The sequence below is a fragment of the Polypterus senegalus genome, chromosome 5 (genome assembly GCF_016835505.1).
Source record: "Polypterus senegalus isolate Bchr_013 chromosome 5, ASM1683550v1, whole genome shotgun sequence".
Lineage (NCBI taxonomy): Eukaryota > Metazoa > Chordata > Cladistia > Polypteriformes > Polypteridae > Polypterus > Polypterus senegalus.
In genome coordinates this window covers 152,037,732-152,065,258 of record NC_053158.1, presented here as the reverse complement: position 1 = coordinate 152,065,258, position 27,527 = coordinate 152,037,732, and the positions used below count along the sequence as shown (strand labels likewise).

At 39.1% G+C, this 27,527-nt stretch overlaps 1 protein-coding gene across 1 annotated transcript in view; it reads left to right on the top strand.

The window, feature by feature from the left end:
- The window catches only part of reck (reversion-inducing-cysteine-rich protein with kazal motifs), a 253,720-nt gene that overhangs the window by 206,103 nt on the left and 20,090 nt on the right, over positions 1-27,527 (top strand). The window contains exons 17-19 of the mRNA XM_039753505.1: positions 940-1,135; positions 20,223-20,433; positions 27,041-27,114. Coding sequence (XP_039609439.1) covers positions 940-1,135; positions 20,223-20,433; positions 27,041-27,114 — 481 coding nt within the window. The remainder of the gene's footprint in view (positions 1-939; positions 1,136-20,222; positions 20,434-27,040; positions 27,115-27,527) is intronic.

Sequence of the window (27,527 nt, the reverse complement as noted above, 5' to 3'; positions counted from 1 at the left end):
ACATGGCAGGATCTAATCAGTAATATTTTGAAATGATTTTATAAAGCACAGAGAATTTGTTGATTTAGGTATTTTTAAAAGCCTTAAATTTTACACCGTTTGGCTTGCTCTCTCTCTCAAGGGTGGGGATCGATCTGTTCTTAGCATAATTCTTTTTTTTGTAAAACTTGATTGCTATGTATTGATTGTAATAAAATTAATAAATAAATAAATAAAAAAAAAAAAATAAAAAAATAAATATATAGCTCAAAGTGGATCACAGTTCTTACTATGACTGAAATCTGTACATTTTATGACATTCTGCTCAGTTGTTGGTTTACAGATAACAAACTGAAATAAAATCAGAGGTTACGTCATTCATTTTGATTTGTTTATCCCTTACAATGTTATTTAACTGATGAGTACACTTTGGCCACATCATGAAACTTGTGACATCAGTCTTTATTAGTCTCCATTAATGATTGGAGAAACTGTATACAGATTAAGGGTTTGATGTGAGTTAAATACGGCTCTTGACATGAATGTTATGTTCACCTAAGATGCTCCTTTTGTTCCGCTGGATGGGCTTTTATAATTTCCTACATAGATCCCTGGGAATTTCAGGACTCAAATGCTGGCTTGTGGGTCTCAAACAAAACACTTAACCAGAAAGCATCTGCTCCTTGAGTGCTCTCTCAGTAACTGTTGCAGGAAGATAAAAGGACATCATTAAGTTAAGAAAAACTGTGCAGTAATTTGATAAGGTTACTATAGTAATATTTCAAAAACATTTGTGCTTGAGCAAACAGCCTAGAACGGAGATAATGGTGACCCAAGCATGAAAGAAATTGATGTCATCTAATAACATAATGTTAGAAACAAATATATATATATACAGTATAAATGTATTTTTGGTAACTCTTCTAAAACCTTTCCCGCTTTTTTTTTGTCCCACTTCAGATGTATACCAAAGCGGAAAGTTTGCCTGTCAAGTATTGCGGATTATGCCTGTAACCAATATGATTGTGTGTCAAGGCCTGCAAACTGTGATTCGGTGCCAGTGGACTCAGTATGTGATACAGAGGGATCTGAGCACCCTAATCTCTGTGTGCTTTACCAAAGAGGAAAGATTTTCGCTTACACTGGCCAGTGTCAGGTAAGATGTTTGGACTTACAACTGGGTACGACCAGATGCAGATTGGGTTTTATTTAATGCAGAACATGGCTTGGATTTTGGGATAGGAAGAAGCATAATGTTTTCAATTTTTAAAGGGTTAGCATCCAAACTTTGTTTCTATGTTTGTTTTTATTTTAAATTGTTCAATTCATTTAAAGTTATTTTTCCATCCATCCATCGATTATCCAACCCACTATATCCTAACTACAGCGTCACAGGGATCTGCTGGATCCAATCCCAACCAACATAGGGTGCAAGGCAGGAAACAAATCCCGGGCAGGGTGCCAGCCCACCGCAGGGCACACACACACACCCCCACACACCAAGCGCACACTAGGGACAATTTAGGATCGCCATTGCACCGCCTAACCTGCTTGTCTTTGGACTGTGGGAAGAAACTGTAGCACCCCACGCACACATGGGGAGAACATGCAAACTCCATACAGGGAGGACCCAGGAAGCAAACCTGGGTCTCCTAACTGCGATGCAGTGCCGTCCTAAAGTTATTTTTGTTAAATATTTTCTTGGTGCTACTCTAGTACTTGACATTTTTTCTTTATTAAAATGAAGTAATGTTAAGGTAGGATTTTTGATTAAAATGCAACACTTGAACACATGTAATAAAAGCCCAGTATGCCCTCTCAACAACTCCCTCCTTGTTAATTATTGATATATTACGACAGAGGAACTATCTGTGGATATGGCTTCTCTTTTTATTTTAAACTAGGGGGCTCTGCTCCTGTTCGCTTTGCTCACCAACCCCCATGTTTGGTTAAGCGGATATATAATTTTAAAAGCTTTTTTTTTTCTTTGGAATTGTTTCAATTTCATTATTTGCACTTTTACTTTAAAGCTTCAGTAAAAACTATATTTGTAATGTAATGTAGTGTAGAAACACTACTTTTCCCTGATGGAAACACAAATTAGAAGATCTACAAGTCTCTGACTTAAACATCAAAGCCTTACAATATTTCCATACTTCTGACATATCACCTGTGTCCATATATTCGATCTCTATTCGCCTTTCCATTATTTCACAGAGTAATAATTTCTTTTTTTTTAGTGCTAATGCGATCTTTATCTTTTTTTGATACTTTAGAATTTTTCTGCTTTTATATTCTGTAACTTGCTCTGCATGTATATCGTGCCTATGTTTTTTTGTATCTTTTGAATTCCACTGTTTTCATTATCTCTAACTTGCTCTGCATGTGTTTCGCCCCCTCGTTTTTGAACCTCTTTATGATGATTTACTTTGTTTTCTACTCTTTGTCTTTTATTTCTGACCTCACTTTGTCCTGCTATTTTTTCTATTACACCTGGTCTGTGATGATCATTTTCCCTTTTTTCGAGTAATAATTTCCTTTTGTTTGTGCTAATGCAATCTTTACTATCTTTTTTTGATACTGTAGCAAACTCCACGTCAGGCTCGAAAAGAGAAGAAGTAAAAAAAAAACAGACAGACGTAGTAAAGTCTCACAAAAGTTTTACTTGAACAATCACAAAAAAGAATGCCGACTTTGTAACCCCAAACACAACTTTCTAGCACCCTCTCCAACCCCTCCTCCCGTCCCGGGTCCCGCTGTCAGTCTTCCGTGCTGTACTCCACCCTCCCTCAATCGGACCTAACAGTCACTCAAAAAAAAAAGGGTTCAACCTGGCTGGGACGCTACAATACTTTTGAATTTTACTGCTTTCGTATTCTTTACCTTTCTCTGCATGTGTATCGCGCCATTGTTTTTTTGCAGCCATTTGAATTCCACTGCTTTCATAATCTCTTATCTGCATTTTTTCTCTCCAACAGTTTTGGTTCTCTTTTCTCTGCGCTGCTCTTTCTTCTTCGCTTAGTCGTTGACGTTTCATCTATAACGTATTGTCATTATATGCATTATATGAGCTGACAGCACAGGATCTGTGTCAGCTACCTGCCTTTACACAACTGAGTATTTTGCTGCCCGTGGTCTTATTTGATATTGGTTGTAAGTAGGGTGTGTCTTGCAAGAATCTCATGTTCCACGTCCCCACGAGACGGTCCTGGGACAATCTCTTGGCACCAAGTCTCATGTTTTTGGTCCCCGCGAGACGAAAGAGATTGGCCACAGAGCGTCTCGTGGGGACCAAAAACATGAGACTTGGTGTCTTTTAAGTGTCTTCCGAGAAGATCACATTTGGTCTCCCTGGTTTTCCTTTCCAAGATTTTTTTTATAATAGAGAGATATGCACTGCCTTCAGAAAGTATTAAGACCCCTTCACTTTTTCCACATTGTGTTATGTTGCAGGCTTGTGCTAAAATAATTTAAATTTATTTTTTTGCTCATCAAACAATACTCAATACCCCAGAATGAGAAAGCAAAAACAGGATTGTAGGACATTTTTGAAAATTTATTAAAAATAAAAAAACTTCAAATATTGCATTAACACACATATTCAGACCCTTTGTTATGAGCCTTGAAATTTGGTCCAGTAGCATTTCATTGTATTGATCATTAAAATGTGTCTACATCTTGTTTGGGGGTCCATCCGTGGTCAGTTCAATTGATTGGAAATGATTAGGAAAGACACACACCTATATATAGAATGTGTCTGCTGAAAGTGTATATCAGAGCAATAACCAAGCCATGAGGTTGAAAGACTTGCCTAAAGAGCTTAGCGGCTGGATTGTGTTGATGCATAGATCAGGGAAACAATTTCTGCAACATTGAAGGTTCCCATGGGCACAGTTGCCTTCATAATTCTGAAATGGAATACGTTTTGAACAACCACGACTCTTACTAAATAAATCAGGGGATGGGACACATAATAAGAGAGGTCATCAAGAACATAATGGTCACTCTGGCTGAGCTCCAGAGGAAACTTGTGTAGATGGGAGAAACTGCCAGAAGGACAACCACCACGGCAACACTCCATTTATTTGGGCTTTAGAACAATCTAGCCGAGAATAGGCCATTGAGCCTAATAATGCTTGACAGTCCTAACCCCTTAATTCTTCCAAAATAACATCAAGTCTGGCTTTGAAGATTCCTAACATCCTACTGTTTGCCACACTACTCAGTGTGTCTGTGTTTCTATGTGTAAAGAAAATCTTCGAAATGTTTGTGCAAAATTTCCCCTTAACAAGTTTCCAACTGTGTCCCTGTGTTCATAATGAACTCTTTTTAAAGTACCAGTCTCGATCCACTGTACTAATTCCCTTTATAATTTTAAACACTTTACATCTCTTATTCTCCTTTTGCTGAAACTGAAAAGGCTCAGCTCTTTTAATCTTTCCTCATAATTCCTCCCTTGTAGTCCTAGAATCAGCCTAGTCGCTCTAATGTGGACTTTATCTAATGTTGCTATGTCTTTTTACAGCCTAAAGACCAAAACTGCACACAGTACTCTAGATGAGGCCTTGCCAGTGCGTTATAAAGCTTGAGCATAACCTCCTTGGACTTACACTACACATCGAGTAATATAACCTAACATTCTGTTAGCCTTCTTAATGGCTTCTGAACATTGTCTGGCAGTGTCAGTCGAGTCCACTATGACTTGTAAATCCTTCTCTTTTCAGACCTCTTATTGCATATTCCTATCCAAATCATTTATGTGTAGTAAAAATAGCAGAGGCCCTAGCACTGACCCCTGTGGAACACCACTCTTAACATCGGCCAGTTCTGATGAGGTTCCTCACACCATCACCCTCTTCTTCCTGTGTCTGAGCCAATTCTATATTCATTTACAAACATCACCCTGAACTCCCACTTCTTTTAGTTTGATTCCCTACCTCTCATGTGGTATCTCATCAAATGCTTTCTTAAAATAATAATAAGTAACATCATATGCTTCTCTGTAGTCATATCCTATTGGCTCCGGCAGACCCCCATGACCCTGTAGTTAGGATATAGCGTGTTGGATAATGGATGGATGGATGGATAGTCATATTCTTTTGTTGCCTCCTCATAGAATTCCACCATGTTAGTAAAACATGATGTCCCTTTTCTGAACCCATGCTGACTGTTCAGTAAAGCTTATATTCTTGCCATGAATTGGTCATTCTTTTCCTTAATAATTCATTCAGTTAATTTACTGTACCTTTGACACATGTTAAGCTTACTAGCGTATAATTACTTGGATCTGTCTGATCATCTTTTTTATATAACAGGATAATAATTGCTGTTTTTCAGTACTTTGGAATTTCCCCAGTGTGCAGTGACTACCTAAAAATATGAGTCAAGGGTTGATATGTGTACACAGTGACTTACTTAAGCACTCAAAGATAATTATTATCTGGTCTTGGTGATTTGTTTGATTTCAGCCTATTTAATCTAAGCTGTACTTCTCCCTCTACAATTTCCAAATCAGTGCCCCCTTAGTAGTCCCATATACAGGGTTACAAAAGAAAATGCAAGTTTAGAGCATCTGCTGTTTCTTTTACTATTCCTAATGCACTTCACCTCCTTCTTGACTGTTCTTTTACTATTAAAATACTGAAAGAATCTCTTAGGGTCATCGTTTGTATTATCTGCTATATTCCTCTCTAACTACCTTCTATCCATCCGTCCATCCATCCATTATCCAACCCACTATATCCTAACCACAGGGTCACATGGGTCTGGTTGAGCAGCTTCCCTAAAATTTTCCTTAATGGTTGTCCTCATATGTCAGAGTGGCCAGACAGAAGCCTCTCCTCAGTAAAAGACACATGAGAGCCCACTTGGAGTCTGCAAAAAGGTCCATAAAAGAATCCCAAACTTTGAAACATGATTGCCTCGTCTAAAAAAAAAACAAGGTTAGCATTATGTCTGGAGGAAACCAGGCACTGCTCATCACCTGGGTAATACCATTCCAAAGGTGAAGCATTGGGGTGGCAGCATCATGCAATGGGGTTGTTTTTTTTACCAGTACAGACTTGGAGAATAGAAAAGTACAGAAACCCTTAATGAAAACCTGCTCTGAAGTGCTCTTGATCTCAGACGGGACTGAAGGTTCAGCTTCCAACAGGAGAATGACTCAAAGCACAAAGCTAAGACAATAGAGGAGTGGCATAGAGATAACTCTGGGAATGTCCTTGAGTTTCGCAGCCAGAGCTCAGACTGAAACTCTTTGGAGATATCTGAAAATAGCTGTCCACTGACAGTCTCCATCCAACCTGACAATGTTTGAGAGGATATACATAGAAGAATGGCAGAAATACCCAAATCCAAGTTTGTGAAGCTTGTCACTTCATACCCAAGAAAACTCCAGGTTGTAATCTCTGTCAATGGCACGTCAACAAAGTATTGAGTAAAGGATCTGATTACGTGTGTCAATGAGATATTTGGCTTTTTTTTTAGTTTTAATATATTTACAAACATTTCTAAAATACTGTTTTTTGCTTTGTCATTTTAGGGTATTTAGTGTTGTTTAATGTGGGGAAAATAATTTAAATGGCTGCATTACAGCAGAATGTGAAAAATATGAAGGGGTCTGAATAAATTCTAAATTTTCTGTATACGCACATATATATACATAATATTGGCGAAAAGGGTGGCATGCTACTGATTCAATGTACTGAAATTAAAAGCCCTCCCGTACCTCAGACATTGTCACTGACATTGTGAATCATATGAAAGAATTCCTCGTGCAGGTGGAGACCATTTTCAGTGCAGCTTTCAAAGTGGTCGGTAATATATTTAGTAATTCTTTAATAATAATAAAACAGTTTCCATCTTAAATAAAGATCCCTTGATGACCTTACGTCTCACAGTGCCAGTGGTCACATGGTAGAAACAGATGCCATTACCGTAAACAAAATGGCCGTGGATCAGAAAATTAGTGTAAACTTGCTGTTCTTGTAATGAAAAGTCAGCCCAGATTGGAGATGTGACAACAATAAAATGAGCAAACAGTAATAAAATCAATTAAGAACAATAAGTGAAATGAATCAGAAATAACAGATGAATATTTATAATATTAATAATCATAACAAAATCAAGAAAATAACGTGTTACTCTTTCATTACTAATAAAACTCTTAATAAACTTGACACTAAGAAAGGCTACATTTTCATTTGCCATCCTGTAAGTGTATACAGGGAAGACATTGTCAGAAGTGTAATTTCAATCTTTGAACACAATTTAAGCAGTTGTGGCAGACCAGCTGGACCCACAGCAGTTTGCCTATTAGACAAAGATTGGAGTGGAGGATGCAATTATCTGTTTGTTCCACAAGGCTTATTTTTACCCGAACAAAGCTGGCAGCACTGTGGGGATTATGTTTTTTGATTTCTCCAGTGCCTTTAATACCATCCAGCCATCCATGTTAATTGGTGAACTTGGAGATGTGCAGGTGGATGAACCTATGGCAACATGGGTAATGGACTATCTGTTGGGCAGACTGCAGTTTGTGACACTTGAGGACTATGTTTCTGATATGGATGTGAGCAACACTTGAGCACCACAAGTTACAGTCCAGTCTCCTTTTCTCTTCATTCTGTACACCTCCGACTATAAATATAACACCAGGTCATGTTAGTTGAAGAGATTCTCGCATGATTCTTCACTTATGGGGTGTATTGATAAGGGGAATGAGACAGAGTATAAGGGTCAAGTGAAGAACTTTGTTTCAAGGTGCAGAAAGAATTCTTTTCACTGCACCAAAGAGCCTCTATGCTCTGTCAGTATTTAGGGAGTGGATTTGGAGTTGATGCATTGCTACAAGAATTTGAGAGTCCACATCAATGACCAGTTGGACTGGTCTTGTAACACAAAGGAGCTACTGTATATAGGAAAGGAGAGACTGCACTTCTTAGGAGACTGCACCTCTGACAAAGTTTATGTGTTCTATAACTCTTGTGATGGCCAGTGTGATATTTTCTATGATATGGTTTACTGGACTGGTAAAATCACTTCAAGAGAGGACCACTGAATGAATAAACTCCATTATACCAATAGCAATGCATCTCACAATGCTTCACTGCAAATGCTAAGTCAGAACTTTTTTAATTTTCTTCTGTTTTATTAATTCTGGTGTGTATTTAGTATCTATCTATCTATCTATCCATCTATTTCAGAGGTGTTTTCTGTTTGTCATAATATAATATTATTTCTGTGGCCAAGTATAGATCTATCTATCTATCTATCAGGTTGTGGTTGTGGGCACAATAACTCAGAAATTAATCATACAATTTTAATGAGACTCTGCATAGTTAGCAGCATTGTAAAATGCCTGAATCCTATTGATGTCAAGCAAAATTGCTTTTGTAAATTTTCCGGTACTGAATTAACTACATATAACACAGGTATAAAGTATTTACTGTATATACATTTTCTAAGCCTACTTATCCAGAGCAGGGTTGTGGGAAAGTGGACCCTATACCCTCAAAAGCTGGACATGGACCCTGGATGTGGAGCCAGCCCGACATAAGTTGAACACACAGACACACATACATATACTAGGTAAAACTACCTAACCTGCATGTCTTTGGTCTGCTGGAGGAATCTGGAGCACCCATGAGGAAATCCACATGGACATGAGGAAAGCATGCAAACTCCACTCAGAAAATTTCATCAGAGTCTCTGTGGGAAAGTCAAGTGTTGGATACATTTTTTTTCTTAAATGTGTAAATTCTGTGCATTGCCACTAGAGGGTAGCACCAGAGAGAAGTGCCTGTAGTTTCAGGGAACATCATTAGAAATCCCCTACTGGGCTGAAAAATAAGTAAGAACATTATTTTATTATGAAAAGAGAGGGCCTTCCTGTAAATAGGAGTGTATGTGTGTACATGTTTGACCTCGCCTGTACATAAAAGCTGTGTTTATCTAAAAGTCTTCACAGTTGTTAAATTGTTAGATGTCAATAACCAGCCGTAGGTGGCAGGTTTTTACACCAAGTCTGTTAGCTGTTCAGTGGGTGTTTACACAATAAATACAATTTGTTTTTGTATGGCGTTCTTCACTGAGGGCAGGCACAGAGTGCCGTTTATCTATCCTAAACCAGTGGACAAGAATGTGTAGCACTATCATCAACACATCTCCCATTGCTTCTTTCTTTGCTTTTCTTTTTTTTTTTTTTTTTTGTCCTCCCCTTAGTATCTCATTTTTCAGATCTCTGCCCCCAAAGTTCGACCTCACAGAGCAGCCATCCACTTTGAGTCACAGGCTAATCATTTCAGGCTGGCCTTCTAATCGTCTGATCAGAGGTCACGGAGTAAACACTTCATGGCTGCTGAAATGGCTGGGGAGGAATGACTCAGGGGGCACTTTGGTCTTTCGCATTAGGAGCAAGTAAGAACATCTGGAATGGATTCAAGCTTTAGTGTTAAACATGATGAACTGTCTGGCATTTTGCTGTTAAATTATGCAGGTAAATTACAAACTGCCTCATGTATACTGACACACTTTATCTGTTTTATCAGTTTTCTAAACTGCTCAGTTTAGATCCTCCTTGGGCAGCAATGAGCAGCCCCATTTCAGGCGCCAGTTAGTTGAATGGCTCTGACAAAGTCACACATAATGGAACACTCCCTGGGGTAGTTTGGAGTGAGTCGTCGACCTAAGCATGTGACCTTGGTTTATGAAAGAAAACCAGGAAAGCCAGTACAAACATAACATAATATAAAAGTTCTGTACAGTGGGTATCCCAGGCAGTGACCCACCAGTTGCCACTTTTTTGTGCAAAAGAACAGAAATATGCATGCTTGTGTATATATGACTGATGGGGACATTGAGAGGGGAAGGAGTTGCACTTCCTGTGCTGCATGTTACCGCAGTCATCCATGTTGCATGTAAGTAATTATGACCTTGGTAACAACTAATTAGGACTGATAATACTGGTCACTCACTGCTGGCAGGCTCAACCTATAAAATGCCATATGACTTTAGGCAATCCTCACAATCAAATATTTACTTACTCACTTTCAACAGGAATGTTTACTTTGTGACATCAGTTTGTTTAATTTGCACATGCTATGATTACCTTGGAGTATATTTGTACATGATCAGGTAGTTGAGTAATTATTATAAATGGTTGTCAAAAACAAGATCAGTCTGCTATAGATGAGTGAAACTTCCACATACACTATATGAGTTATAATTGTCATCAGTTTTTGCAAATTTCTGAAATGCTGTTTTGAAGGAAATTTTGTTGGTGCATTTAATAACTAATATCCTTTTTTATTTGGTTTATCTACTTAAGTGCATCACTATGTTCTGCTTGCAGGGTCCATTTTAACCCTTATCTATTTAGGCATACAAAAAAAAATCTACACATTGTCTAAGGGTTAGGGAAACACCAGTCTCTCATTTTTTTTTTTTTTTTTTTGAAATAGATGTAGAGATGAGTTCCCTAAGCTAAGATCTGTCACTGACCGTAAAACTTGCTTGGGTATCCCCTTGAAATGTACTGAATTCAGACTGAATCTTCTTAAATGGGTTACTTTTTGAGGACACCTCAAAGGTTATTAGAGATTCCAACAGTTAGTCTAGGAATTGATGGGATTAAAGGATCTAGAAATAAACTCATGGTGATCTCATATACTACGTTATTAGTTTGCCACCTGACGTTAACTGGGAGAATCGTAACTCAATGAAAAATCGATATATTATAAAAAAATATATTTTTTTTTGTATGAAACATCCCAATATGGAATAGAATTTAACAATTATTCAACTCCTTTCCTGCTTCTCCTTCTGTCCTGTCACTATCCATGATTGTGGACATTGTAAAGATTTTGCTGGCATTTATTTTCCTATTCGTTTTTCTGGTTAGAGAAATTTTTGGCTATGTTATTTTCAACTGGTTTACGTATTGGGTTAAGACAATAGTTCTTTGAAATCCCAGTTATGATCTTGATTTGATTACAGACTACTTCTCCTCTTCCGGTCCTTTATTCCTTTCTCACAAGCTAATTCTTTATTCAGCACAATAATTATAGACTTTTTGGTATCGAGTGGTTGAGTTTTCAAGTGTGATTAATGTATGTGAATTTTTTTCACATTTACTGTACAGTATTTGTGTTTGGACAAGGGTTGTGCAGTATACTGATACTGTAAAATTTTTAACACAGTACAGTAGCAGCATTTTATTAAATTTGGTATTGGAGGAAAATGGTAGATTTCAAGCACCTCACTAGTTTATTAGTGTGATCGCAACTGCTGATCACATCCCCCATCCGTCCACATTTTGATGACATATACATATTATATCTAGCTGAATTCATTAAGGAGGAACTCAAAGCTTGGAGGAACGTGATTGAGCTGCAGAGCACAGAGGCTACTGTGAGCCTCCTGGGGTAGGTGGGTGAGGAGTTACCCATTATTTGCTTCAGTACTGTTTTAGTACTGGTACTGAATTCCAAAAGCTGATATCAATACCGATACCGAAATCAAAATTAGTACCGTTCCAACTCTCGCTTGGACTCTTTTTTTATAAATTTGTGTGGATTTTTTGTTTTGTTATACTAAAATTTAAAAAACAAAAGTCTGAGAGTAACTTTTTTTGAAAGGACGTGGGATGTTAAGTTGTCCACCAAGAGTGTAATTTCACTGCATGTTGAGACTTCAAGAACCAGGTTCTGTCCCTTTCGCTGTCCCAGTCTATCATTTTCCAATTATGATGCGTGTATGTTTTGCTCGGCATCAAATGATAGAATGCCAGTGAGCCACGTCAGCAGCTAAAAATAATCTGTTTTTAGGCTGAGGGTATTACAAGCAGGCTTAATCCTTTAATCTGTAATTCTTTTTTTGTTTCATCCAAGCATGTACAGCGCAGTCTTTGGAGCTCAAGGCATGGGTGACAGTGCGGTTGGAAAGTGACTAGTATTATTAATTATTAATAAATGTAAAATGTTTTTCAGATCAGGTCAGGTTGGTGAGCATGCACTGGTACAGTGCATTGCTTAACCCACCACACTTTGAAACAGCTGAGGATCCCAGATGGCAATTCCACAGGTAGACACACGGTCCAGTCCCACATTCCTAAAATGACATTCTGTAGGCCACAGTAAGTTGGGTGTCCCCTTGGCCTTGTTCAGCCGCTCAGGTCCTTAACAAAGAGGATCCTGTAAGCAGGATCACACTCTGTGCATCGCAACACATGGCCATATTGCCGTAACTAACACTCCCTCACAATGTAGGTAATGTGTCTCATTTGGGATTCCATGAGCAACCACTCGTTTGATGCAAAGTCAAATCAGCGGTACCCAAGGATTCTAAAAAAGAGACACAGTACCAAAGGAGTCCAATCTTTGCCTGAGGTCAGTGGATAGTGTCCATGTCCTGCAACCATATAGCTAAACAGGAAGCACCAGAATTCAAAACACTTGGACCTTCATCCTTTTGCAGAGACACCAGGAGCACCACACACCCCTTTTCAGTAACCTCATGACCCCCGTGTTCTCCCAATCCATCTACTGACTTCATAGGAAGAGTCACCAAAGACATGAATGTCACTGCCGAAGTAAGTATCAATCAATCAATCAACATTTATTTATATAGCACATTTTCATACAAAAAAAACTGTAGCTCAAAGTGCTTTACAAAATGAAGAATAGAAAAATAGAAGACACAATAAAAATAAACATAAGTCAACATTAATTAACATAGAATAAGTAAGGTCCGATGGCCAGGGTGGACAGAAAAAACAAAAAAAAAACTCCAAAGGCTGGAGAAAAAAATAAAATCTGTAGGGGTTCCAGACCAAGAGACCGCCCAGTCCCCTCTGGGCATTCTACCTAACATAAATGAAACAGTCCTCTTTGTATTTAGGGTTTTTATGGAAGGACCTGATGATGATGGTCACGTAGACTTCTGGCTTTCAGTCCATCAATGTTGTAAAGTAAACCTCTCAATGAGGTCAACATTCTCTCTGCAGACAGACACACTTCTGACGGCTGTGCCAAATAGGTCATTAAAGTCCTGGATGTTGTTTTTTATCCAGGACACTCGCAAGCCCAGGCACTCAGACTATACACTCGGTCTCTCAAGAGCCCCAATCAGAGCCTCCATTGACTCTGCAAAGATCACAGCATCGTCAGCAAAGTCAAGATTAGTGAATCTTTCTTCACCAACAGATGCCCCACAGCTGCTTGACCCCATGATCTTGTCTAACACCCAGTCCATGCAAGCATTGAACAGAGTAGCAAGAACACCACTGATGAACCCCAGAATCAACTGGGAAAAATGCAGGGGTTCTACCTCTACTCAGCACAGCACCAGTGTACAGGCTGGCCATGATATCAGGCAACATCGGGGGAATCCTCAGGATGTCCCACAGGGTAGCTCGATCAGCTGAGTCGAACACTTTATAAAATTTGACAAAGGCTGCAAAGAAACTCTGCTGATATTCACATTTGTGCTCGATGAGAACCCTCAGTGCCAGGACATGGTCTATGGTAGACTTTATACGCGTAAAACCAGACTGCTTCAGTCATTGGTAAGTGAGCAAGTAATCATTTATCCTATTGAGGATGACCATAGCAAGGACCATAATTAGCACCAAGAGCAGTGTCATCCCCCTGTAGTTACTGCAATCCAGGCAATCATCCTTTTCAGACAGGGATGACAAGTTCTGTTTTCCAGTCAAATGGAAGCAAAGATTGCTTGCAATGCCAGGAAGACAGCCTTACCAACATCCTGGAGAAGTTCACCCTGATACCACAGATCCCTGCAGCCTTTCTTACTCTCAGCTGGTTTACCACCTGTGCAATCTCGGTGAGACTGGGTGGATCACAGCTAAACGGAGGATCAGCCTCAAGAACTATGTACACAGAGATGTCCAACATCCTAGCCAGCTTTAAACAGCTGCTCAAAGTGCCCAGCCCAGTGGGTCACAACTGCATTGTCATCCGTAAGGAGGAACAGATTCAGATGTGTGTAAAGCTTTCATTCCTTTGTAAGCAGGATGTGCATCATTAGACCATATATGGTGTGTCACTTGCTCACAGATTCCTCTAACAGCTTGCAGCTATTCTTATCAATTTCTGGTACAGAGCAGGGTTGCCAAGCTGTGCGCAGCAACTCCTCTCGATGATATCCAGGGTGCCCTGCTAGAAAAATACCTCCTTCTGGAAACATCGGCAACACAAACACAACCCTCAGCCACCTTCAGGGTCTTGTCACGGCAGGTCTCCTACATCACATTAGGATTGGCAGTCACATTTAAGTCTGCAAGTACTTCATACAAACTGCGTGCAAACTCATTAGAAACAGCCTGATCCTGGAGTCTGGCCAAGTCCAGATTCATTTTCCTAGTAAGTGGTAACCTACTGGATCTAAGCTGGATTTTCAGAGAAGCAAGTCTTTGGTCAGAATTCACATACTGGGCACTTTTGTAGACCCTGTAGTTCTGAAGGAGCCTCCAGCGTCTGCTCACAAATATGTGATCAGTCTCCTTCACTGCATTGGAGCACAAAGTCCTACAATGCTGCTCAGGGTGCTGAAACCAAGATCCAGCAATCTGCAGCCCTTGACCTTTTGTAAAGTCAAGGAGCCACTTTGACTGCGGTCACCAGACCCATGAGGACCTCATAGCGAGCCCTCTCAATCCAGGGGTTACTTTGAAGTCACCCATGACCAGAGACGTGTCGCCTTACAGGCACCCACCAACCACTGAGTGGTCAGAGTATACACTGAGACAACAGACAAGGCACCCAGAGAGTTCCTTAATCTGAGTCTCATAAAACACTCAGTGAAGGGAGTGACATCATCGGGAGGAGCCGATCTACTGCAGCAACAGCTACTTCCTGAGTATGATAGCCGTCAAAACAACCAGACCAATAACAGGTGTACTCACCTACAGAGATCTGACCAGTCCCTGGTCTGTGTACCTCAGAGAGTGCCACCACTGAAATATGGAGTTTATGAAGCTCCTACAACAGCAGAGGAAGATGATCATCATGCCAGAGAGACAAGACGTTTGACGTGCCTACCTGGATGGTCCACCTCAAATTGGGACCTGAGTGCTGCTGTACAGCGGGCGATGCCTCAGCATCAAACCAGTTCCGATCCCCAACAGGCCTAACCTCTCTGGCAGTTTCGACTCCACCAAGGGTGGGAATCCTGAAGGTTTTCCCACATCCCCTTCATATGCAGCAGCACAGTTACTCCCTCGGAGACCAGAAAGGAGTCTTGTCTGCCATTTTGGAGCTGCGTGTAATTTTTATGGTGGCAGGAGTGCCAATGCTGCCACCAACCCCCAACTTTTCCCTGCAAGTTGTCCTCCGGATGTAATTTAACGTCATACCTAGGACAGAAAATGTTATGTCTACAATTGTGTGTAAGCTAACTATATCTTATTTGTACATGTGATAAGAATATTGAGGAAGAGGGAGATAGAGAGAGAGCTCGTTTTTCTTTACTTACAAGTTTTTTGGATTCCAGCAGAACCATTCTTAATGGCCTATATTTTCAGATAGAAAGTCAGAAATTTTATTAATCCTGTAAGAAATTTTAGGGGGACAGCAGCAGACAAAGAAGGCACAAATATATGCATGATGAGAATTATAATACTCTTAAGTATGCCAACAAGGTAAAAATACACATATAGCAAGAATTATCAGTAAGTAAATTGACAAAGTGTAGTTATTTACTAAGTGTAAAGTGATTAGAATTGCACATACTTAAGTTTCAATTTCACGGGATGCCAGTCATTAGCACAGTGTGTTGCACATAGCAATATTATTTGTTAAGATTTCTGCTAAACCAGCTCAGTCACATTCAGCAAACAGGGAACAACACATAAGTTAGCTGGACTCACAGCATATTTGAAGTCTTTGTTCCTGCTTTTCTGTGTTGTTTCACTTTTTAGCTCAAGATAATATGACTTGAATTTTATTTGTTCAGAGATAACTCAATTATCTGAGATGGTAAGAATCAAATGCCACAGTTTAAGTTTTGACTATTTTTAATAAACAGATGGTAGCTGTCCTGCATTTGGGCGGTGTTCATCAGTCTGACATTACGTAAGTTTGTTTGTTTCTGGCATCTGTCTTGAGAGAACTTTCTGCCAGATGCAAGTGATTTATTTGGCAGAGAGTGGCACTCTAACAGATCTGTTAGTCAAACTAAGACAGTCCATGTCTAGACTTGTGTCTCGCTGACCTGAAAGGCGTAGGCATTTTGTCTGCTGAAATCACAGCATTATGTATGGGTTGTATGAATAGGTGTCAGGTTCCAGGCTGCCCTGCTTAAAAATGTTTCTTTGAAACTGCTCTCATAGTCATCATTTTATTTTTACCCGAAACCTTTGCTGTTTGTTTTTATTCACTTAATACAACATCAGACATTTAAGGCAAAATAATATACTAAATTTTATTTCACTTGTTTCTTCATTCCCTATACAAAAATACTCCAATGCAGGGATGTGGAAGACTAGAAACAGCCCTGTGTAGAGCAAAAGTGAACGCAATCAGCACATGTTTTAAATTAGGAGAAGCCTACGTAGACACCAGAACCACAAGCAAACTCCACACGGGTGGAAACCGACCCCAGGAGTTCATCACGTGGCACAATCATTCACATGTCCACACTCAGTTACAGCAGATCCATTCAGAGTTGCCCATCAAACTTAACATGCACACCTTTGGGATGTGGGAAGGCAGCCATAGCATGAAGACACAGGGAGAGCATACAAACTCTGCAAAGGCTGTCATCTGGCCAGGGTTTCAATTTAGGTCTCGATCTATGAGATCAAGGTATTAACCACTGTACCACATTTTGCAGTATTAGCACATCCATCTACATAATCCACATAATCTACACTCGGGCCTATCCTGTCAGCATTTGGCTCATATCAAGAAACAGTCCTACATGGAGACCCATGCCATTGCAGGGTGCATTTGCTCCAACCATGGCAGTTCAACTGTATTCTCTGTAGAATTAGTTTGGCTTTTTATTATTTTTCAATATCGTAGATTGCAGGTTTATTTTAATGTTGCATTCCTTCATTTTTACAAAATATTTAGACGGAAAAAATTTAGTGATGAATTTATGTTCATTTTTACAGTAGCTAGTATATTAGCTTGATGCTTAATATGTGCAGTAGGTAGGTAGATAGGAAATGGAAGTCTTTAGGCAAATAAGTCAGTCGGTCTTCAGGCAGATAGGTCAGTAGATAAGTCTGTCTTTAGGTCAACAGAAGGTCCTTAGGTAGCTAGCTAGGTTGGTCAGTCTGTAGGCAGGCAGGTAGGTCAGTTGGTTTTTAGGTAGCTAGGTTGGTCAGTCTTCAGGTAGATAGGTTGGTGGGTCAGTCTGTCCTTAGGTCATCATATGGTCTTTTGGTTTGACAGGTCTGTTGGGCTTTAGGCAGATTGATAGGTTAGTCGGTCTTTAGGAAGGTTGGTCGGTCTGTCTTTAAGTCATCAGTACATCAGTTATTAGGTGGTTCTGTAGATCTTTATTTGTTCCAAAGGGGAAATGTACTGATGCATTTAGCTATGGTACATGATTAGAATGTGGTGCAACTAGTTATCTAAATTTTATACTTTAGGAGCATAAGCAGCCTAAGTAATTTGCTTAGTGTCATACTGTGAACCAGGGTAAGAACTGACCCAGGAACGATCTAGTTTAATATCCAGTGCCTTAGCCACATCCTCCAACTTTCCTTCTGTTCTTGAAAACTGTAGTTTTAGAAAACTGTTGAATCAAATACTCAAAGGGCTAAAGATGGCATTAGCAGGTACTTTTTCATATGGGTATGGATAAATATGATGGCTAATTTGGCAAGGAGATTCTAGTTACTGATTAAAACTCTTTTTTTCACTAAAAATCTTCTTTGGTTAGATTGGTGTAGAGCAGTGCTTCTCAATTATTTTCTGTCATGCCCCCCCTAGGAAGAAGAAAACATCTCGCGCCCCCCGCGCAACTCTAAATAGTATCATTTGTCTGTAAAATTGTTATAAGTACACCTCTGCATAACACTGTATCCTTATTAACGTATAAGAGAATAAAAAAAGAAAGAAATATGGACCAATTTACAACAAAGAATAGCTTTATTAAATGTAACAGAAAAAATTTAAAGTGCATTCTAAATTCAAAAAAAATTTAAAAGAAAAATAAAAAAGCATGTTCCCCGAGGTCAAACGCGCCCCACTATTTGAGAAGCACTGGTGTAGAGCAAGATGGAGGTGGTATTACCATATTATGGACACAACATAAATTATGATTGTTTAATGACTAAGATTGGGACAAACTTAATGGGAAAAATCAAAAAAGAAATCAGGCGTAACCCAAGGGTCTAATAGGTAAGAACAAGTAATAAAACTCAATTGTCAAAAGTTCAAGACACTGATTTGGACTTGTATGGTCCCTCGAGTTAACCCTACCTTGTGGCTTATTTGGTAACTAAAGTTATTTGGTCTCCCCCTGTTCTCCCTTTTTTACCTCCCTGAAAATAAAACCACATCTCTGTACCCTCAGTTCTCTTATTCCGTAAGCCTTCAGAACTTGGTGCCACTTTTGAAAAACATTGTGTGTCCTGTCCATTCTGGCTCACCTACACCTCACTCTTTCCCAATAGCAGTGGATAGTCCATCACTTTCCAGTGTTGGTTACGTCAAGGCATTAACAATCTAGAAGGCAGTTTCAGTGACTCAGAGTCCAGAATATTCCAGTGGCCGCAGTCTAAGTTCTGTGTTCCATCCTCCATGTTTTTTTTTTTTTAATAAACAGCTATGACCTGTCCTTTAGACATGTGGTGTTTTAATGTCTTCTCCTCTTTTTGATTTCTCTTGTTCTGTCTTCCTGTTCAAAACCTTTCAGTGCTCTCAATTTGGCTTTACACAAAGCTGCTTTCATGCTTTTGCCACTGTGCCTAATTAAGGAAGAGTGACTTCTCTTCATCTACCTCATTATCATGGAGCACTATGTTTAAAAACTTTTCTTTCTCTTCCAAAAGCCATAATTTCCAACGTACTCATTTTAACTTTGTACATTGTGTGCCTCTTACTCCAAAAAGTATTGCACTGGCCACCTATCCCTACAACCATTTGTGCCCTCTGAATGGCTTTGCCATTTTTCTCCATTTGTTTTGGCACTGCCTATCTGTCTCTTGCTCTAGGTCTTTCCATCTCCGACTCTCTGTCTTCTACCCTTTCTTTAGCCATTCCTCTCTCAATGTCTTTGCAGATTTTAAAGATCTGGATTAGAGCAGTGAATGCCCTTTAGGCCTGGAATCCACTTGGTTGCTCCTCTCTACAAAGTTTCTAAAGTAGCTGTGTCTTTTTTGCAGAAGTTCACACAGTTCTCCAGATGCAGTCTTATTAGCACGTTGTATTCCCTTTGCTTTGTATTTAGGAGGTTTTAAATATAATAAATGTGCTTTTTAATTGTTTCATAATTGAACTATGAAGAATTGGACTAGTAGCTCCATCCAGGGTTGGTTCCTGGCTTGCACCAGATCCTCCAGATTAGTTTCATGTCCCGTTTTGTGTTTGTAGGCCGTGAGCATTACCTATGTATGTGTGTGCTGTTCTCTAAATTACTCCAGTTTCCTAAAGACCTGGTTGTTTGGTTAGTTAGTGGTTACAACTGATCTGGTGTGTGTGTGTTAGTCATGAGATGTAAGGGTGATTCCTGTTGGCATACGGTATGGCTTTCCATGACACAAAGCAATTGTATTAAACAGCTTTAAGTGGTAAAAAATGAACAGATGAAGTCAATATTAGTGTCTTTCCATGCTGGCTATGGTGTCAAGCCCATGGTTTCTTATCTCTTTTGGTGCCTACTACAGTATATGACCTTCAAAGGTCATATGAAAAAACAATTTCCCTTCAGAGATTAATAAAGTATATCAAATCAAAAATAATCAAACATTTGTACATTACTTATAAATGGCTTTTGCAATTTGTTAATCCAGGTCCATATTTTCTGTGTTCTTTCAGGTTGCTACTTGAAGAAAGTTACTTACTTGCTTACCGGCCACATATCCCTACTTGCTTGCTTTATTCATCATCTAAAGCACTTTGAGTTTTGAGCTACATTATTTGTATGAAAATGTGCTATATAAATAAATGTTGTTGTTGTTGTACTTAACATTAAGCTTTGGACTTGACTGAATAACCATATTTTTTACACATTACTTATTTTTTAATATTTGTCATTGTCTTCTTTTAAAGGATGCATGCAAGCTGGATAAACCCATCTGTGGTCAGAATGGAGAGACCTACAACACAGTGTGCGCCGCTTATTCAGACCGCGTTGCTGTAGACTATCATGGCCAGTGCAGTGCTGTCGGAGTGGTGTCTGATTACTCTTCTCACACAGATTGCACTAACGTTATTTGCCCTCCTTTGTCAGCTACCGGATGCAAGCCAGTTACGCCGCCTGGTAATTTTTTTATTTTTACATATCTCATTTTGCATATCTCATTCCTTTGTAATAGCAAGAGGATGGTGAGGGCATCTGTTCTATGTTGTCAGTCTTAAGTGTCAATTTTCTAAAATATAATGGTGCAACTCTAATGTTGGGGGTCCATTTGGAGTACAGATATATTATTTGACTGTGGGATTATTTAGGTGTATTATATCAACAGCTTTCAACTGTTAGGAACTTCTATCAGTCCTATTTCAAGATTGTAGGAGTCTGCCCCAGCAGCAGTGGGCTCAAGGCAAGAGTCTATCCCAGACAGGACAGTGGTCCGTCTCAGGGCACGCTCACCACACAGTCATTCTTAGAGGGCCAATATGTAGCGGTCCAGTGCCGCTCAGATTCACACCATCGATGGGAACAGTGATTTATTTATTCTTTTTGGTGGAGCTTCCAGGGACACACCCAGCCTTGGCTCAACACACATTGACTCACAGACAGAGACACAAATCCACCAAATGAATGAATAATATATTAAATGGCAATCAAATATAAAAAAAAAATCAGACAACCCTCCCCTTCCCCTTTGGCGATAACAAATACAACACACAGCAATAAACACCTACAACAATGTCCATGAATCAGTCCCATGTAACAGATGCAGATGATGCTGAGGAGGGTGGCAGATCCTGTGAACTGAATTGGTGAATATAAAGTTTGTCCTACCATTCCTGAAGTGTTTCTTGTTGAGATGCATTGGAGCACTCCCTCCAACAAAGATGATGCAGACGGGCACAAGACAAAACTTGAATCCAATACAACAGTAATGCAGGACAACCACGTAAATATCCACACAGGCAAACGGCAACAGTGATGACAAACAAACAACTGTCCTCCTTATCTGTTTAGCTGGCTCTCTTTTAAAGTTCCCGGCAGCCCTTCTTGTCCCCAGAAGGCCTTGCGCCTGTTGTAGACATCCAGTGAGGGCGATACCCTTTGGGGCAGCTGGGAAATGAAGTCCATCAACTTGTAGAACTGATACAAATACCATGTCACAAATCCATTTAAGCTGCATGTCTTTGGGATGTGGAAGAAGGACACTGAGAACATGTCCAAAATTTGCACAGTGTGTGACCGGGTAACTCATTACCGGAACTTGCAATGTGAGATTGTAGTTGCCTTTTTAGTTTAGAATGACATATTGTAAAGTTGTTCATTTCTGTCACTTTGTAAATTGTATAAACTTAATCCTCCCTCACGTTTTATATTAACATAGAATTGAATTGAAAACACTGTATTTGGTAGAGTGGTTAGCACTGTTGCCTTATGGCTCTAATAATATGAGCTTGATTTCTAGGGCTGTTTCACTTGTATCTGAATGGGTTTTCTTCATATCCTCTTGTTATCACCGCCATCCCAATAAGAAACATTTCAGGTTGATTGGCAACTTCAAACTGAGCTAGCATTGGTGTGCCATTTAGTAGACCAATGGCTTTTCCATAGTTTGTTCTTCTTTGTGCTCAGTGCTGCTAGGATAGGCATTGACTTTCCTTGGCTTTGTAATGGAGAATCTAGTTTCAAAAAATCATAGAGTGATTTCACGTAATATTGAGGAAGCTGGATCTTCCCTAGACACCTGCAGTGGTATTGTGTTGTTAACTATTAGGGCCATAGTGTTTGCAAGCTCATTAACCCATGGCATGCTTCACTGCTTTACCCATTAGCCAAAGATTGTTGTTTAGGTCACAGCACAAATTTATTGTTACTGGTCAAGGGGACTGCGGTGGGTTGGCACCCTGCCCAGGATTGGTTCCTGCCTTGTGCCCTGTGTAGGCTGGGATTGGCTCCAGCAGACCCCTGTGACCCTGTGTTCGGATTCAGCGGGTTAGAAAATGGATGGATGGATGGATGGTCAAGGGGAGGAAGTTCTTAGAGCCATTTTCTGTGTGCTCCGAAATTTGCTACTGCTTGACACAAGCTTCATAAGGAAATAAGGACAAGCATAATAAACACAGCATAAGGAAATGGAAATAATGTACTTAAATATCTTTTGTCTCTGAATCTCAATGGTTTTAATTTTCCACCAGAACACCTTGCCAATTAAAACTATTACTATTTTTTATTAATTTAAATTAAGAATTCCATACATACATACTTCAAACTTAATGATTTTAAAAATCAAAATAGAAAAGTTTAAATTAAAATTTAATAAGAGAATTCTAAGAAAAGGAAAATGTTGAAAATATTTTTTTTTAAAACAACCGCTAAATTAATTACTAAGCAAAATTCCAAAATTCACAACCAAATTTTCAAAGCCAACAGTCAAAAACCAGAAATAATCTAAAAAATGAAATTGGTCTGCTTAACCCCACAGAATGGGAAGTCGAAGAACAACATTGCATACTGAAGCCAATGTCACAGCAAAGTAGCTGTTGTAGCAGGAGTCTTAAATGGGGTTCTCAAGTGATTGGCGATTCAGTTAAAGCTGCGGCTGAGAGCCCTGAATGACTGGAACTGGAGTAAGAGACTGGAGCAAAATTAATTAAAACGTGATAGAACATAAACCAGGAACAAACAGGGGAATGAGAATAAATGATACTAATGACAAAAATGCAAGCAACAACAAAACTGAACTTCAGTCCTAACAATTTGTATCATCTTTCCAGGAAGAGCTGTGATGCCCCATCTGTAATACAGTCATGAGTCAATGTACAGCTCCATTTGGAACCTGCCGTTTGGTAAGGGAGGCGGTGCGGCCCAAATACATTAGAATTATACACACAGACCAGCGCCGATCAAACTTTAAAGGACCTCCAAGAATCAGAAAACATATGAGACCCTGTAAAGTAATAATAATAAGAATACAATATTGATTTCTGCAGTTGGTTTTGGCAATTTCTAGAACATTATTATCCTATTGTTTTCCTATGGTCTTTGGCCATAAGTACAAATTGTCTCGACTCATCCGGCCGTAAATTGGCATATGACTGTATTTACATTTTTGGTCACCTTCATAGTCTTCATGTCTAAAGTGTACTGTGTCTACAATATGGAATGTAGGAAGAGAAGTGTTGAGGGAGTCTAAACTAAAGTAGTCGCCATACTTGTTAAATCATATTCTCTCCAAAAGTAGTACCGTTTAAGTGTCTAAGTGGTATATTTTTCACAAGCACAAAGCTTTTCTTCATACAGAGAACCATATTTACATGAAATAAGTAAAAATAAATTATTAAGTGTTGTTTTTAATAGCAATACTTTAGAGCCTTTCAAATATTAACTTGAAAGATTGTAACAAAATTTAGCTGAGTAGGTATTGAGAAGTTGTGTTAAATGACCTGTTAACAATTGTGTTGATATTCAGCTTGCATTGTTATTGTATGAATTAGAATTATGAAGTCCACTGCATTCAATTAAAATTAATAAACACTAGAATAATAAAGGTGCAACAGTTGCCTCCAGTCAGATATTTTGGTCATTAGAGCTAAGAGCCCTAGCTAAGGTTTACAGACTTGAATGTTACCTTTTTTCCATTCATGTCAATATACACACTGTAAACTAAGTAATGTATAAAAAATGCTAGAGCCCTCTCTTGAGCTATTTTCTGCTTTGTGCCCAGTGCTGCCAGGATAGGTGCCAGCCCCAGAGACGACTCCTTATATTAAGTAGGTTTGGGAATGACTGACTGATGGAGTGCTAATCATATCCGAATATATTAAATGCTTGATGAATCTATCCAATGAGGCATCCTTCTCATCCTAAGCAAGCACATTTTACTGCTCATGTGCTTTTGATATCCTTTACTAAATTGGTTGTTTAGTGGCTTCTTTAATCTTGTGTGTCCATTTTTGACATGCATTTATCAATTGCTCAGAATCTTCAAGCATCGTATCAAGATGGTCTCAAGTAGTTGTTTCATGTAATGACCAGCAGAACTGTTAATATGGCAGAAGACCTGGGGCCTCATGTATAAACGGTGCGTACGCACAGAAATGTTGCATACAAACTTTTCTGCGTTCAAATCGTGATGTTTAAAACCTAAACTTGTCGTAAAGCCACGTACATTTCCACGGCACCTCATACCCTGTCGTACGCAAGTTCTCCACTCGGTTTTGCAGACTGGCGGCACCCAGCGTCAAAGCAATGCTACTGTTCCTGTGTGGTTATCCCTTCTTTTCCTGATGCAGCTTTATAAATACGCTGTAATTAACTGCATATTGTTTATTAGTTTAATGCATCTGATTGTAATTAACCAGCAACAATATAATGGTCCACAGAATGGTCAAACTACAGTATTCCAAATACCATAGCTGCTTTAGCGTTGTTAATCTCACTGCACCGTCTTCTTCTTCTTTCAGCTGCTTCCGTTAGGAGTTGCCACAGTGGATCATCTTTTTCCATATTACTCTCACTGCACAACTCGGAGCAGATCGGAAAGAGAATTTTCGGTATACAGCACCAAGCACACACTGCCTCAGCCATGCTTCCTATTTGAAGTGCTTCTCACACGGCAAACGCTTCAAAACCTTTCCTGTACGGACCTCGCGGTTCAGAAAGAGTTTCATCCCAAGAGCTCTAAACGCATTCTATCACTCCACCAACTGCTTATAAGTACAATCACCTCACTGTAAACTTGCGATACAGTTATAATATTGCACAACCTGAGCCACTTTATAAAGCGCGTATTTACATATGATGACGATATCATTTTTAAAATGAAATGCAGCAAAATATGTTTATTATATTATACAGATAAAACTTTAACTTTATTTAAATAATCTATATTGTTAATAATTAAAGGACACGGTGTCGCTACACTAGCAAGGATCTGGCACTCCATTCTAGGATTGTTGCTGCCTCGCACTATATGCTTCACTGGGACTGCCGTGAAGGATAGAATAATTAAACATGTACTGCAAAGATATTTCAATGTTCCTTAAAAGTTTTGAAGAATCGGCATTATAAGCTTACAGATGGCTTAACGTCTATTACAGAGCTGATTGTGTGGCGATTGGGTATTGGAGAAAGAAAAGGAAGAACAGGAATTCGGGGTTAATATGTTTGAAAGAGACAGTACTGCTGCAATAAATTATTTTATCGATGGTCGCGCACAATCACTGCGCCACCGTGTTCCCATGTTTAATAACATGCTTTAACTCTTATCATCATGAAAATGATATCACGTATACATCTCAGTATTTTAGTTATTCAGAGAGCTCTAATATCATGAATGTAATGGATTCTGTGTCCTGTCGGAGGAAGAGAGCCGGTTTAAGAAGCATGTAGTGATTCATACACATAGAGCACATAGAAGATCAAATACAAAACAAAGCATTTAACGTACTACTTTAGTTATGATGGGATTTGAGAAACTAGTAAATTAAACGATTTTAAGATTAAGTTTATGGTGTTCTACTTTAATGACAAAATAAACTACGTGATTAAAGTAGAAATTTCAAGATTAAAGTTGACATTTCGTGCTTTTTCCCCACTGTGTGCCTTTTTTTTCTCTGTACCCAAATAAGCTTTCATATGACACTCAGATGGTGGGCTACGACTCGCCTTTTCACAGCGACTTTGATATGCGACTTCTTTTTTATTTCGGGCACTGTGCGACTTTGTGAACTTGAGCTTTCGAGTTTCTCCGACACCCTATGTCACTCGATCAGCTTCCTTTTCTTGTTTATACCACTGTTTAAACCAACAGATAGTACATTTTTCCTTGCCTCCACTTGGTATTCACTGAAATTGTTCTATTTTTCCTCGTGGTTTTGCCATTGTCTTTTCACAGAATGCTGAGCTTAAGGGCTATTTATATTAATTTACATATTCAAAGAGGCGTAATTCTGGGAGGGTTGGTGCAGGACAGCAGGCGCATGCACGAGCGTTACTTTTCAAGCTCATCGGGATTTATGTAGCGGAAGAACATGGAAGTTTGCGTACGCACAGATTCCTGCATCTGGATTTTTCTGTGCGTACTCACAGTCCCGCTTTTGTGCTTAGGCCATGTTAGAGTGTGAATTCTACGCATGGCGTTATGCATGAGGCCCCAGGCCCCTAGAGTATCATGACTCCATTAGGTGACATATTTGTAAAGAAAGAAACATCATAACAGGAGAAATCAGTTATCAGGCAGGAGAGAAACTGTTCATGATATCCTTTAATTACTCCTCAGCAAAATGCCTTAGAGGGAGCATTCTTCAACAGCGCTCTGTTACAACATAGTCAGAATGATCAGAAAAACAAAGAATAAAATAAACTGTTGAATTTACATGTAGTGTCAATCTATGCATATATTTAATATGGTTGGTTCTTTGGTTTGCACTCAAATGAAAAAATAAAATTCTGTTTTATTATATTGCGGTTCTTTTTATACCTCTGAGTTGAGCCACAACCCTTGAAATTTCTGAGCATATAACATCTCTCAATTCTGGTTGTTTTACTGGACATCTGCTAGTTTCTTAGCCATCTTTCAGTACATTGTGTTGCTCACTTAACCTTTATATGGTTTCCCTAGATGCCTGCAAAGGTTTCCGACATTTATTAACCCTTTATGCTATTTCTTTAAGATGAATGCTGTGCTACCCTAAAAATTATTCTTCCACAATAACAGACTCCATCTTTGTTACAGGGGCCTGCTGTGCTCTCTGTGCAGGAATGCTAAGGATCCTATGGAACAAAGAACAGCTGGATGCTTTCGCCAAGGTAAATCAATCTGTAGATGCAGGTACATTGATGGTGACATCAGCTTAATGCAAGATTACTGAGAGAGAAATATAACTGTGATGTCACTTGATCCAGGTATGGCTGGATGGATACGTTTGTACATTTTGATCAAATATCTTTGTCTTTTCCATCAAAATCTGCTGATTGACATTCCATGACCAGTGCTGCACAGTTTATTTGGTTGTATTGAGATGACATGTTGTGCAATATGATGATAAAGAAATTAAGCAAAAGCTGTTGAATCCATCAAAGTCAATAAGTCTTGGACAGAAACATACAAAGGCACTTTATACACAGAAGCAGACTCGGAGAAGAACGTTAATCTCTTCATTTAGGGCACCGTACTGCAGATATGTGGAATGATTTAGCAAATAGGTTGGTAGACAGTAGAA